Source organism: Nycticebus coucang, chromosome 13 (genome assembly GCF_027406575.1).
Source record: "Nycticebus coucang isolate mNycCou1 chromosome 13, mNycCou1.pri, whole genome shotgun sequence".
NCBI classification, from domain to species: Eukaryota; Metazoa; Chordata; class Mammalia; order Primates; family Lorisidae; genus Nycticebus; species Nycticebus coucang.
Window position 1 is genome coordinate 60,447,075 of NC_069792.1, and position 15,523 is coordinate 60,462,597.

The 15,523-nt window shown below is 48.2% G+C and overlaps 1 protein-coding gene across 2 annotated transcripts in view; it reads left to right on the forward strand.

Moving 5' to 3' along the window:
• The window catches only part of MATN2 (matrilin 2), a 148,922-nt gene that overhangs the window by 107,866 nt on the left and 25,533 nt on the right, over positions 1–15,523 (forward strand). For both annotated transcript variants that reach the window (XM_053559061.1, XM_053559062.1), the window contains exons 7-10: positions 521–643; positions 9,573–9,695; positions 13,590–13,712; positions 13,944–14,066. In XM_053559061.1, the coding sequence (XP_053415036.1) occupies positions 521–643; positions 9,573–9,695; positions 13,590–13,712; positions 13,944–14,066 (492 nt within the window). The remainder of the gene's footprint in view (positions 1–520; positions 644–9,572; positions 9,696–13,589; positions 13,713–13,943; positions 14,067–15,523) is intronic.

A 15,523-nucleotide genomic window follows, 5' to 3' on the forward strand; every position in this document is an offset into this window, starting at 1 on the left:
ATGTTCATAAATTCATTTGTCCTATAAACATTTTGTACTATGTCAAGAAGTTTCTCCTGCTGAGAGGACCATATCCCTAAACATGGGACTGACTATTTTAACTGAGAGGGTTCCTTCATGGCATGAGTCTTTAAGAAATGGGATTTTGCCTGTTTAAGAGAAATTAAAACTGAAATTATCTGGTTTTCATTTGTTAGCTTTATTATTTTTTTTTTTTTTTTGAGACAAGAGTCTACGTCGTCCTTGGTAGAGTGCCCTGGTGTCACAGCTGACAGCAACCTCCAACTCCTGGGCTTAAGCAATTCTCTTGCCTCAGCTTCCCAAGTAGCTGGGACTACAAGTGCCCGCCACAACGCCTGGCTATTTTTTGGTTGTAGTTGTCATTGTTGTTTAGCAGGCCTGGGCTGGGCTCCAACCCACCAGCTTTGGTGTAGTGGCCGGCACCCTACTCACTATAGGCATCGAGCCTGTTAGCTTTATTATTTTGTTTGTCATTCTTATGATTTTTCTTTCTTTGCAGAGATAGACTACTGTGCCTCACCCAATCATGGATGTCAGCACGAGTGTGTTAACACTGATAATTCCTACTCTTGCCATTGCCTAAAAGGCTTTACCCTGAATCCAGACAAGAAAACCTGCAAAAGTAAGTCACACCAGGAGTTGGAGAAGGGTTTGTTCCACCAGGCGCTTTTCTAGTTAGTTTCCTTTTCTTGCAATCTTGAGCAAGATGTACTTGTCCTCAGCATTTGTGTCTACTAACATTATTCTGCCCTTCATTTTACCTTTTGGCCCACTAGCTCCTATTATGGGGAGGACTTTTCAGGACTGACTAGACTGGGTCTGACCATTAGATTCATTTAGCAAAGTCGGGGCCCAAGCCAAAGCTCCCAGCTATTTGAAATGAGGGTACATGCTCCCTCCTCCTTACCCCACTTTGTGTGTTTGGAACGTTGTGAGAGAAAAGACTGAGCCCAGAGACAGGAGGTAAAAGGAGTTGGTTTTTTCCAGTCCTATAAGATAAGACACTTGATGGATGCTGAAGGGGGTATTTTGCAGCTCTGTCCTCTTTGATAGGAAAGAAGAAGAAAACAAGACTCTGGGGCATCCAGCAGCATTCAAGGGGTGCACATTGTCGAGGGGCATGAGAAAATCTGAGGATGGACCCTGGATGGGACTTCTTTAAGTCAGACTGTTCCTGAGGGACTGCTGGAATGGATGGCCTGTAGGACAGAGATGGTTGTCTTTTTCTCACTGCTGAAATCTCCGTACTCAGAGTACTTGGCATACATAGGTGCAGGACAGTGTTTGTTGAATGGATGAATGAATGAGTCAGTGAGCTTCCCTGAGATGTGTCATTTTGGAGAAACTGCAACCATTATTTGAATTCCTCAATCTTGATAGAAAAATGACCTTTTTAAGGCATGCATGTTGTGAATTTTTTTTCAGAAAGTCCTCCCACAGTCAGGCCACACTTCTGCACACTGAATTGTTGGAGGTCAGCTGGTGATGTCACTCACAGAACTCTCTGAAGCTTCCATCTAGGGACATATTTTCCTGTATGCTCCTTCACCCACTTCTTCCTGGCAGTTATACAGCAGTGTTCTGTGTGGCAAGACTGTGTTTTCAACATACACAGTATCCCTTTTGAAAAGCACTGTCAGCTGTATAACTGAATCTAGACATGTCACATTCTGCTTATAGCGCACATAACTTGTATGCTCACTCTAGTAAGTGTCCTACTGTGGATAGTGGCAGGTGGTTGCAGAACCCATATTTTGAAACTGAGCCTCTCTTATAAAACATCATTCCCACTGTCTTGCCTAGATACAAACCCTGGAAACAATCAAGCATTAAATGGGGATTTTTATTTTTGAACATGCAGAACATGAAAATAATTAGATGGGATGTTTTCCATTAGACCACACATGGCTGTGATTTATCAGAAAACCCATTTTTCTGGCCTGGCTGTTCCTCTCTGTGCCATTTATACCTTTAGCTGGGAGTGAGTATGTGAGGGGCTGGCTGCACCCAGGGATAATCACTCGTGGGAGAACTTATTTGTGGATCCAAGCTTTTACTTGGGCAATGATGATTAGATCAGCTTAAACATTCATTGTAGCCATGAACTTCTTCCTATGTTACCACTGGAGGAGGGAAGGAAAAACAAGTCAGGCATGTGGCCCTGGGTGGAGGAAAAGTTTCTCGAAGCATCTCTTAGCAATCCTCCAGTCCCTCCGCATCTGCCATTCCCTTAACTCCCTCCCTGGAGAGGCACTTGGGGTGAGAGAAGGGTTTAGCACAGCGCAGGCATCTTTGGGAGTGGTCCCCACCACAAATTAGACCCCACGTGGGCTGGTTTGCAGGTGGTGACCCAGGCTAGAGACCCTAATGCATTCAGTGGGTATAGCACCTCGTTAGCCCTACATTTTCATCCAAGAAAAATGAAATTTGTTCCTAAACCCAGTGTCCTCATCAGCCCTTCTCCCAACTGCCTCCCCATTACATTTTCCATTGTCTTTGCTATGAACCCAGCCCTGACCCCTGAGGCCAGCGTCTTGTTGCTGCTTGCACTTAATGCTTGTGCGCGGTCCATTAGGGCAGACAGCTGTGAGTAGATGCGAGCGCTCACTGCCTCTCTGGAGCATCACTGGGGTGAAGGAAGCCAAGAAATTGGGTTTAAAATCTGGAGTTTGTTGTTAGGAGTCTGAGGTCTCTGGAGTGATCTGAGCATTACAAACCTGACCTCAGGGTACAGCCATTTACAGTTAATAGGAAGTTAATGGATGTGGGCTATTTTCGAATCTAATAAGAACTCTGCTTTTCAAAGGAATCTTATGTCCTCTAAATTAAACTGGAAAACTGGGGTGGGCGGGGGCGGGAAGTTCAAGACAGAATCCTGCTAAAGAAAAGACTGTGGGGGGCAGCGCCTGTGGCTCAAAAGGAGTAGGGAGCCAGCCCCATATACTGGAGGTAGAGGGTTCAAACCTGGCCCCGGCCAAAAACTGCAAAAAAAAAAAAAAAAAAAAAACAGAAAAGAGACTGTGGGCCAGGATTCATTCTTACTGCTCATCTGGGCGCAATTTCTTCTCCTGGAGAGCCCAGCATCAGTGTAAGGCTGAAGTCCTACAGACAGGATGGCAAAAGCACAGAATTGGGGCCTGGCCCAGTTGCCTGGGTGTATTCCTGATGCTGGGGCCACGCCAGTGCTGTCTGGGGCTGACATATCACACTCCAAACCGGTGTGAAGTCCACAGGTTGGGCTGAGCCAGGAAGCCACAGACAAGATGTGACACGTAGGCTTGGCACTATCACTTGTGTTGGCTGTGTGACTGTGGGTGCGACTTTCTACTTCTCTGGACCTGGATTTCCTAAACTGAAGGACCAGAACTTTCTGCTTGAACATTCCATGCCCTTCCAGTTTCTCTGAAACTTACCATCTGTGCACTCAGCTGGCATCCAAACGTACTGCCTGGGGTCATCTTTCAGGGTTCAGTCCTGCCATCTGCGGGAGGGCTCCAGCTCTTCCCCTGACTCATAAAGAGGATCTGATTTATTCTCATGGTCCTGCCATCTGCCCTCTCAGGGCTTTGCTGGACACTCTGGGCCTTCCCAGATGCACTTGCATCCTCGCCTGGCCTGTGTGTACCACTTCACAGTTTGGGAGGGGAGTTAACCAGGTGGGAGGCATACAGGTACTCAGTAAATACTTAATGAATAAACAGGTGAGTGAGTAAGTAGCACATTGTGTGTGAAGTATGAAATAAATGTGGAAAGAAGGCAAAGAAGTCTGGTTAAACCTCTGCTAAAAAAGAAACATTTGGGAAGAGTCCTTTTTGAATTGCTGTTTGCTAGATTGCTCAGTTACAGCAATATGATCCAGCTCATATGCACCAATGAGCATCAGGGTCTCTGGCTTGGGCCACCGCCTGCAAACAGGCCGTGTGGCGTTTAATTTGTGGTGGGGACCACTCCCAAAACATCACTACTCTCTACTCAGCCTCCTTCCTCCCTTGGTAAAGATGCTGCGCTGTGCTAAACTCTTCTCTTACCCCAAGTGCCTCTCCGGGGAGGGAGTAGAGGGAGTGGCAGAAGTGGAGGGACTGGAGGGTTGGTAAGAGATGCAGAGTGATGTCCTCTTTAAGAATCTAAATGTTTTTCAGTTGAATTATTTTGTGTGTAAATCTTCCTTCTCCAAGAAATATATTTAGGCCAACTCAGTGTCCCATGCTTATAATCCTAGCACTCTGGGAGGCTAAGGCTGGTGGATTACTAGAGCTCAGCAGTTTTGAGACTAGCCTGAGCAAGAGCGAGACCCTGTCTCTACTTAAAAAAAAAAAAAAAAAAAAAATTAGCCAGGTGTGATGATGCACACTGGCAGTCCCAGTTGCTTGGGAGGCTGAGGCAAGAGGACTGCTCAAGCCCAAGAGTTTGAGGTTGCTGTGAGCTAAAATGACACGGTACTCTACCCAGGGTGAGAGAGTGAGACTCTGTCTTCAAAAAAATACATGCATATATTTAAAACATTGTTTATCTCCCCCCTTTTAAGGTCTTTTTGGGGAATTGTTTAAGAGACAAAGTGTTTTATGCTCTTGCCCAGGCTGGAGTGCAGTGGCATGATCATAGCTCACTGTAGCCTCATACTCTTGGCTTTAAGTAATCCTTTTGCCTTGGCCTCCGAAAGTCCTTGGGATTACAGGCATGAGCTGCCATGCCTAGCCCTTTTTTGGAGTATTTTTCTTAGATCGATCATAGTTATACATATTTTTGGTATTTATTTTTTGACAAAAATGTATACATTATGTACAACATGTTTTGAATTATGTATATATAAATCTTACTTAAAGATAATGCTGGGGTTTTTTGTTATAAAATACATTGAACAGGCTTGGTGCCCATAGTACAGTGGTTAGGTTGCCGGCCATATGCACTGGGGCTGGTGGATTCAAACCCAGCCAGGGCCTGCTGAGCAACAATGACAACAATAACAAAAAACAACAAAATTAGGGTGGCGCCTGTGGCTCAAGGAGTAGGGCGCTGGTCCCATATGCTGGAGGTGGTGGGTTCAAACTCAGCCCCAGCCAAAAACTGCAAAAAAAAAAAAAAAAGCCAGGTGTTGTGGTGGGAACCTATAGTCTCAGCTATTAGGAGGCAGAGGCAAGAGAATCGCTTAACCCCAAGAGTTTGATGTTGCTGTGAGCTGTGACGCCATAGCACTCTATTGAGGGTGACATAATGAGACTCTGTCTCAAAAAAAAAATACATTGAACATAAAATTTGCCATTTTAACCATTTTAAGTGTGTAATTCAGTGGCACTAAGTACATTAATATGAATGTATAACCATCACCACCTTGTCTCCAGAACTTTTTCATCACCCTTGAACGAAGACTGTGTACCCATTAAACACTAACTCCCCACCCATCTCCTGGCAGCCCCCATCTACTTTCTGTCTCTATGAATTTGACTATTACAGGGCGCCGCCTATAGGTGGAATTATATAATATTTTTGTCTTTCATGGCTGGCTTATATCACTGAACATTTTCAAGCTTCATTCATGTTATAGCATGTGCCCGAATTTCCCTCCTTATAATGTCTCATTGTATATATGAGCCACGTTCAGTTTATCCATTTCATCCATCAGTGGACACTTGGGGTGCTCCCACATTTTGGCTGTTGCAAATAATACTGCTATGAACTTGGGTGTATATACCTAGAAGTAGAATTTCTGGATCATATAGTTAGTTCTATCTGTAATTTGCTGAGGCAGAATGCTGGCTTTTTAAAACAGAGTTTACTAAAGATAATTTTTCCTCCCCTGATGGTGTAATGAAGTGAATCCCACAGGCTGTGTACTACATAGCTCTAGACTACAGGCCCTTCATGCTCTGTCTGTCTGTCTGTTTGTATGGGGGCCAATGTTTTAGTGCCAGGCCTGCTTTTCTGGGTCAAAGCTCTTTGCATGTTTCTTGGCACTCAGCTGTGTCCTGCACAGGTGAAGTTGTTGACGAGTTCCAGGCAGATGAACTACACGCAGCTAACAGTATCCTGCCTGTCATGCAGGAGTGAGTGACCGAGCAGTGCCAAAGGGTGAATGACACAACCAGGTCACGTTTCTTCCTGTAGGCCAGTCCTGTGTGTCATGGAATTCTCTCCATGTGCTCAGTCCTCCGCCATCCTGCTTTCGGTCTGTGCATGAAGAAAGTTCCATCCACCAGTCACCTGGGAAGGCACACCTTGGGTTCTTTAATGGACACTTTTAGGGGTCTCTCAGGTGCAGGTTTCACTGACATCTCCATTTTTACTAGCTATGTGATCTTGATTAAGTTATTACCTCCCTAACCTCCATTCCTCAACTTTAAAATATGGATAACAACTATATACACCTTGCAGGGTCAAATGAAATTATATTTGTAAAGTGCTTGGCAGTATCTGGCATTTAACAGGCACTGAAGAAATGGTAACAACTATGACTACCATCATTAATGTTATTATTGGACTGCCGCTGATGGTGAGAGAAATGAAAATGACAAGGTCCCTGCTCGTGGAACTGTATAATGAAAGAAACAGACATTAAAGTATCACAAATACAAAAAATGCAGGTAACCGTTGTGATAATTGCTAAAGAGAGGTCCTGTACAAAGAACTGACTTCGTGTGGAGCTAACGTGGAGCTGATGTGAAGGAAGACAGAGGTTAACTGGGACAATCAGGAGCCATAAGCACAGGCGCCATATGTCGTATCCTCCAGTCTTTTATGTATTTAAGCTTACTCAAATAATTTTTGGTCAGATGTATGGTAAAAATAAGAGGTGTACATTCTCAGCTCATTAGTTTATGTTTTCAGATCATTTCCTCTGGGTCAGTTAGGGTACTAACAGAAAATCCAATTAATGGTATCTTAAGTCATAAGGACATTTACTTTTTACATAAGTCCAAACCTGGCTGTCCAAGGGTTGGCTCAGTGACTCAGTGATATTATCAAGAACCCAGCTTTGGGCCTGGCGCCTGTGGCTCAAGCGGCTAAGGCACCAGCCACATATACCTGAGCTGGCGGGTTCGAATCCAGCCCGGGTCCGCCAAACAACAATGATGGCTGCAACCAAAAAATAGCCAGGCATTGTGGCGGGCTCCTGTAGTCCCAGCTACTTGGGAGGCAGAGGCAGGAGAATCGCTTGAGCCCAGGAATTGGAGGTTGCTGTGAGCTGTGATGCCACAGAACTCTACCCAGGGGCGATAGCTTGAGGTTCTGTCTCAAAAAAAAAAAAAAAAGAAAAGAACCCAGCTTGGCTGGATGCTGTGCTGCGGCTCAAGCCTATAGTCCTAGCACTTGGGAGGATGAGACCAGTGGATTGCGTGAGCTAGGGAGTTCAAGATCAACCTGAGCAAAAGATCTCTTCTCTACTAAAAATAGAAAAACTAGCCGGGCATGGTGGCACATGCCTGTGGCTCCAGCTACTCGGGAGGCTGAGGCAAGAGGATCTCTTGAGCCCAAGATTCTGAAGTTGCTGTGAGCGTGATGACATAGCACCCTGCCCAGGGTGACAGAGTAAAACTCTGTCTTGAAAACAACAAAAACACACAGCCTCTTTCTGTCTTTCTACTTCACCAAAGCATGTTAACTTTTCATGCCCCTGCTTGTCACCTCATGGCCTCAGATGGCTGCTGCAGCTCCAAGCATCATACCCTCACTCTATTAGACTCCCCTGGAGAGAAAGGCAGAAAGGACAGAGGACACAGAATGGCATTTCTCTCCATACGCTTTTTGTCTTTTCAGGAAAGAAGATCTTTCCTAAGGAGCCCTAGTAAACTCTTTATATTATATTGGCCAAAACCAGGGCATATTCCCACCCCTTGACCAACCACTGACAGAGGAAGATGTGGTTGCCAGGCTGGCTGAGACCAGATGTGATTCATGCCTCAGGGGTCTCGGTGTAATGGATGTTGGCAAGACAACCAACAGTGACAGCCACATTCCCAGAAAAAGAACAATGCCATGCAGTTACACTGGCCGGGCCCAGACAGTGAGGTCGGAGGTGACCTCCAGTCTCATAAAGGCCCACTACACGCTCACTTTATGTCCTTTTCCAGTTCCCACCTTCCTTGTAACCTGCTGTGTGTGGAATCTTGCGGTTTAAGCATTTTCTACCAAGAAAGTTGCTTATTGGCTCCTGGTTATGAGACAGCTTCCATCTACTAGCAGAAACACAGCTTGGATGGGGGTAGACTTACCACAGGACAGCACTACAGGAACCTGGGCAGCGTCAGAAACATGTCTCCTCCATCCTGGTGCTGTCGAGATCTCTACTAGAGTAAGGTGAAGCATTTGGACCCTTCTTAATGTGCCTGCCATCTTTTTATTTATTTTTTATTTTTGGTGAGACAAAAGTCTGCTCTGTCATCATGGGTAGAGTGTTGTGGCATCATAGCTCACAGCAACCTCAAACTCTTGGGCCCAGGCAATCCTCTTGCCTCAGTCTCTCCAGTAGCTGGGACTACAGGCTCCCACCACAATGCCCGGCTAGTTTTCCTATTTTTTAGTAGAGACTGGGGTTTCACTTTTGCTCAGGCTGGTCTTGAGCTCCTGAGTTCAGGCCATCCCCTGCTCGGCCTCTCAGTGCCTGCCCTTTCTTGACTCCCCTAAAGGCATAGATATTTTGCAAGATCAGCTTTGGTTTATTCTGCCTCATGCTGTCTGACATTGCTGTCAAATGTTTCTGCAGACAAAAGCTCCCTATGTGTTTTTGAACATTACGGATCAAGGAAGAAACTGATGGGATTTTCTTAGCTTTTCCATCTTTCTTGGAAGGGTATGGGCTCTTGGAACGGTATGGCAACCCAGCTTTTAGCTCTTTGGCCATCAGCTCAACTCAACTGAGCCCTGACTTAGCTCTTTTGCCATGAAAGCTGGGGAGGCCCAGTGCTGGGGAACCCGGAGGCAGACTTCTGGAGCCAGGCTGTCTTTCAAATGCCTGAGGAGGGGAGGAGCCATGCTCTCTGTTCTGGGAAGCACCTTGTCCGCCTGGCTTCTCCTCTACTGCGGAGTCTTCTTCAAGCATGACCCTGGCCTTGTCACTTCCCCCAGCAGTTCCACCTCCAGCCAGCTGTCTAGAGCCTTCACTGCTCCATTCTGGGGACTGCAGGGTCCTGCTCCACCGTCCCTTCACCTCCCAACCCCACCTGTGTCCTCACACCCCAGCCTCATGCCTGCAGCTCCTTGCAGCCCCCCAAATGTGCCCGTGGTCCCTCATCCCCAAGCCGTTGTGTTGGCTGTCCCCGAGTCCTCACTCTGCTGCCACTAGCCCCTTTCCCTGTCTCTCTTCTGGGAAGGCACTCCCGCCCCCGCGCGGTGGGCCCCAGCCTTGGGCTCGCGCTGCCGCTCCTCTCGGTTCCCTCTGGAGCGCGAACCGGGGCCTTCACGTCTGCAGCTCACAGAGCTCGGGGCCTGGTTGGCCAATGAACGGATGAACGCTGGTCAGCTCAGCAGGCCGCACCACTCGCTCTCTCTGTGGAGGATCGTGGGGGTCCCCGTGAGGAGCCCCGAGTCTGAGGAGGGGCTTCCCCTTCTCCGCTCAGGGATCAACTACTGCGCGCTGAACAGACCGGGCTGCCAGCACGAGTGCGTGAACACGGAGGAAGGCGCCGCCTGCCGCTGCCGCCGGGGCTACGCGCTGGACGCCGACGGGAGGAGCTGCCGCCGTGAGTGGCGGGCGCGGGCAGGGGGTGCGGGGGAGCCGCTCCGGGCCCCGCGTGGCCTTCCTCACCTTCAGTTTCATTATCCGTAGAATGGGACTATACCACCTACCGCGTAGGTCGAGTTGTAAGGATTAAAAGAATTAATTTGAACGAAGCACTTAGAACAGTGCTCTAGGCACACTAAATAACAGTCGCTATCATTATTATATTAATTGCCTTGGAGAGCATTTACTAAAACAGGCCTGCGTTCAACTGCAAGCTCCACAACACACTAGATGTGTGACCTTGGGCAAGTTATGTAACTTCTCCTAGCTTTGATTTCCTGGGTTTTTTTTTATTAATTAATTTATTTTTATTGTTAAATCATAGCTGTGTACATTAGTGCAATCAAGGGGTACAATGTGCTGGTGTCATATACAATCCGAAATATTTTGATTTCCTGTTTATTTTTATTATTTTTGAGACTAAGTCTCACTCCCCCTGGTAGAGTGCTCTCACATCCTAGCTCACAGCAACCTCAAACTCTTGGGCTCAAATGCTCCTCTTGCCTCAGTCTCCCAAATAGCTGGGACTACAGGCTCCCACCACAATGCAGTCTATTTTTAGAGGTGGGGGTCTCATTCTTGCTCAGGTTGTCTCAAACTTGTGAGCTCAAGCGATCTACCCAACTTGGCCTCCCAGAATGCTGGGATTACAGGTGTAAGCCACCACGCCTGGCCTATTGTATCTTTTTTTAAAAAAGAAAAACAGGGCGGCGCCTGTGGCTCAGTCCGTAGGGCGCCGGCCCCATATGCCAAGGGTGGCGGGTTCAAACCCGGCCCGGCCGAACTGCAACCAAAAAATAGCCGGGCGTTGTGGCGGGCGCCTGTAGTCCCAGCTACTCGGGAGGCTGAGGCAAGAGAATCGCTTAAGCCCAGGAGTTGGAGGTTGCTGTGAGCTTTGTGAGGCCACGGCACTCTACCCAGAGCCATAAAGTGAGACTCTGTCTCTACAAAAAATAAATAAATAAGAAAAACAAGGGGTGGCACCTGTGGCTCAAGGAGTAGGGCGCCAGCCCCATATGCCAGAGGTGGTGGGTTCAAACCCAGCCCCGGCCAAAAAACTGCAATAACAAAAAATAAAAATAAAAAAAATAAAGATTACAAGTTGCTGAAAAAGAAAATATAAAAGTAACTGATCTTGATAAGGGTGATTGAATGCATTCCTGATCTAATCCAAGGAATATTAAAAAAGAAAGAAAAACAAATAATAGTGTTGCTCTCCCAGGGTTTTTATGGGAAAAAATTAGGACCATTTCAATGTCTTAGCCTGGTGCTTGGTGCCAAGTCAAGTTGGTTGCAGCTGTGTGTGGTGGCTCACACCTGTAATCCCAGAGCTTTGGGAGGCTAAGGTGAGTTTAGGCCAGGAGTTCAAGACCAGCCTAAGCAAGAGCAAGACCCACCCCCATCTCTGTTAAAAATAGAAAAATTAGGTGGGCGTGGTGGTGTGCACTTGTAATCCCAGCTATTTAGGAGGCTGAGGCAGGAGGATTGCTTGAGCCCAAGAGATTGAGCTATGATGACACCACTGCACTCTAACTAGGCAACACCGCAAGACCCTGTCTCAAAAAAAAAAAAAAAAAGAACAGTTTATGGAGCCTGTGAGAGCCGCTGCCCCAGGCTAGGACAAGAAGTTAGAAGGGACAAATCTTGGAAAGCAATGAGCTACACAGGCTGATCAGAGGGCAGAGCTGAGAATAGTGGGACCTTCTGTGAAGCCTTTCTTAATTTTCTTGTGTCAGAGCCATGATGAGCTCCAGTTGGTGATGTAAGCACATGGGAACTCGCAGGCACTGCCAGCTGGGAGGTTCCATCGTGTTTTATGAGGCATAGTCTCCACTGGTCCAGGCCAGCAGGGTGGGAACCCTGAGCGCTGCAGTGGATCCCACGACCCAGGCACGCTGGCACAGGGGCTCCGTGACATGGCCCGCGCAGAAGGGGCCCTTTGTGAGGCTTCCACCCAGCAAGCCCCACGTGTCCTCTGCTTTGGAGACAGAGATAGATTGTGAGGGAGAACAGTACAGCTGTTGAGCATTTGAGCCCGAACTGCCAGCAGGGAAGTTTCACAGATGAAGTCGGAGGTCCAGAGCCATCTCAGGAAAACGTGTTTCCCTTCGGTCTTCAGAGGAGTGAAGCATTAGCACCTATCTCAGAGGCCAGAGAGCTTTCGAATTAGAAGGTTGGTTCAAAAGCCAGAGAGCCTGCTGTGCATTTGCCTCTGAGGTCTCTGTGACCTCATGAGAAGCAGGTAGCCAAGGGGCAGCAGGAGGTCTTCCATGGAGACAAGGACACACCCTGGTGATGATGGGTCGTGCATATCCTGACTTTTCCAGGCTGATGGCCCTGTCAGACCTCTCAGGATAGGCTGGGTGCAACCTGAGCCACCGGGGGATATGGCCTGCCTGCCTCCCTCTGCCAGCATGCCTGGAAGCCTACAAGAGCTCAGAGGACAGGCCACAAGAGACCAGGGCTCTCCTTTCTCCCTGGGACCTAGTCAGTTCTGATGAAGTATAAACAAGCCCGTTCTGTCTAGGAGCCCCTAGAGCAGTGGTTCTCAAACTTCCTAATGCTGCGACCCACAGGTTGAGAAACACTGCCCTAGAGGAAGCCAGTCTTCTGCTCCCCTTGAGGACTCAGGGAGCCCCAGGCCATAGGTGCTCAGTCTGTGCAGCCACTGCTGTGAGCACTTCCTGTGCGCTGACTCACTCTGTTCCACCAGCCTTGTGAGGCATCTCCATCTTGTCCCTAGTTAAAGATGGGGAAACTGAGGCACAAAAAGATTCACTTTCCCAGAGTTCTGTGACTGGTAAATGGCAGAACCAGAATGTGGACACAGGATGTGGCTCGTAAGATCCTGTACGTGTTTGCAGTAGTTGTATCTACCAGTGGAATGTTCCAGAAGGCACTGGTCCCAGACCCTTCAGAAGTGCAGAGGCCCTCCATAAGGCCTCCAGTGTTTGTCCAGTCTCTGCGGGTACATTTTCTCCATCCAGGAAAGTGGGGAGGAAGCCTGCTAAGCTGCTGTGAGAGCTGCTCAATCCAGCTGTGTGCTCACTCTCCCTCAGCGTCACTGCCTAGGGCAGCAGCTGCGGGGTGTTCAGTGCCAGGAGGGGCCACATGTGCAGGCCCAGGCTTCATTTGTTTTCTGATTCTGGGAGGTAAAAAAAAAAAAAAATCACTTTTTTGTTTTCATTTTCAATTAGAAATGCAACTATGAAATTAATTCCTATGTGGCACTACTTGGTAATAGTAATAATAGTAAACATTCATTAAGTGGTTGAGGGTGTGCTGGCTGCTGTTTTGAGGGCTTTGCATGGATCAACTCCTCTTATTCTCACTGCATCTGTATAGGAAAGCAGCCACCATCATCCTCATTTCTCAAGTCAGGAAACCATGGCACAGACAGGCCCAGGGACTGCCCAGCATCTCAGCTAGGAAGTGCCAGAGGTGTGATTTGAGTCCAAGTGTTTTGGTGTCAGACCCCCTTTCTTAAGTGTGTGTGTGTGTGGGGGGGCTTTAAGCAAGCACTTGACCTTTCCCAAGCGTGGCTTTCCTGTCTCTGAAGTGGGAATTGCACCCTCCCAGCATTGCCTGAGATTGCAGCTTCTGTGTGCCCCAGTGCTGGCACAGAGTGCACTGTCATTAACTTTCCCCAGACGCAGGAGATGTGTGCCTTTACTCTTTACAGAAATGGAAAGAAAAGCAAGGTTGATTTTCAGAGAGGCGAGTGGCATGGAGTAGAACGAAACCTCCCCTGTGGCTCCTCATGCCTCCCAGAAGGTTTTGTTTTTCAATCCTGGTTTCTGATGGGGCGTGTCCCCTTGGCTCATCTATCTGTCTTTGTGTGTGACAAACTCAGGGGTGGACCATTGTGCGCAGCAGGAGCACGGCTGTGAGCAGCTGTGCCTGAACACGGAGGAATCCTTCGTCTGCCAGTGCTCGGAAGGCTTCCTCATCAATGAAGACCTCAAGACCTGCTCCCGTGAGTCCCTCCCTAGCGCCCCCTGTAGGGAAAGGTTTGCAGCAGCGCTGGAACCGGGACTACAGAGGATGCAGGCCATGCTGCTCCCTGGAGATTACTGGAATGTCAAATGGGGGGCTGCATGCCTTGGGGTGGTAGCAGTGGTGGGTGTGACACTGACCTGATTCCCTTCATAGTCCAGAGGCCTCTCTGATGGAGGCTGTGGGGACCACGTGGCCCTTGGTTTCGCAGGGGTGGATTATTGCTTGCTGAGTGACCACGGCTGTGAATACTCCTGTGTCAACACGGACAGATCTTTCTCCTGCCAGTGTCCTGAGGGACATGTGCTCCGCAGTGATGGGAAAACATGCGAAAGTGAGTGTTTGAAGTCCTGGAACAAGCAGGACCTGACGCAGGCATTCCATGGGCGTGGGCACGAGTGTGGACGTGAGTGTGGGTGTGCTGCTGGTTTCTGTGTGCTCATGTGTCCTCTGTCCAGGCTTCCTGGCCTGTGCGGGCTGTGTGACTGCATCTTCTGCTACTGGAGCCCTGGTGTCTGTTTCTCCCCTGCCCCCGGTGCCTTCCCCTGCTTCCTGAAATGGTTTTTGTTGTTTCCACTGTTGTTCTGAAGCTGGACAGAGCCCTAGCTCTCAGCCCTCTAGCTGCACCCCCAGCCAGCATGGTACATAAGCAGTAATAATTCAGACCCCTCGCTGGCAGCTTGCCACATGCTGGTGCTGCTCTAACCACACATGCTCTTGTGTTCAGCTGCAGATGAGGAACCTGTGCTCAGATTAAGTAAAGGGCCTAAGGTTATCAGCCATGTAGTGGGTTCAAACTCTGCTCTCTGAGACTCCAAAGTCAGTTCTGGGAGAAGGCAAGGCTCCTGAGAAAGTGTTGCCCCGCCCCGATCCAGACCACCTGACAGCCCATGGTGAGGCTGGCAGCAGTTTTTTTTGGTCCATATTGTCTTGCAGCTGGTCCCAACTCCTGCCTCTATTAATTAAAAGAAAAAAAATGCTCCCAGATGGCCTTTCTTCCTTCACTGGAGGATGCAGCTGTGTCTGTTGCCCCTGCAATCTTGTTTCTGAGTGGCCCAAGATAAAGAATTGAAAAATTGTCATTTTGAAAAAAGGGATCAGAAATGAAAGAAAAGGACCATAATTTACCTTCACTATCTTGCTGGTCTGTCTGGCTATAGGGCCAAATTCCCCAACCACTGATGCAATAGTGGGCACAATCTAATTTGTCTACTTTTTCATATTATCATCCATTCATACGGGCGGAGGAGCTGGCTGAGCAGCTGCTGTGCCTCTCTAACTGTGCTGCCTGTGAGAAAATATTTGCCCAGTTGGGGACAGATTCTTGAATCTCGGCAAATGGGTTATGCTTGCTTGTGGCTCCCTGCCCAGCTGCCTCTAGACTGCTGCCTCAGCCAGCTCGGGGAGGGACTGGGCATCAGGGGTGCAGAAAGAGGGTGGCCGTGTCGATTTGCATCTCCATATGACTGCACGCCAGAGCCAGACGCAAGGGGTTTCGTTGGTTTGTTTTAATTCTCCAACATCTAGAACTGACAATGCAATGGTTGTAGGACCTGTCAGAAATTCTCGTGGACCCTTCCAGGAAGATGCAGGCCTTTCTTCTTTAATCTTGTGTCCACCCTGTTCCTCTACCGAGGACCACATCTGGGTTATGCCTTTGTCCCTTCTGAATGCTGCCCATTCTCTCATTTAAAGTGTGTTTCTAACTAATGGCACAATGATATTTTCCACATGAGTAAATGTCCCACAATGCAATTAATAGTGAATACAATTGTTTACATATGGTTGTGT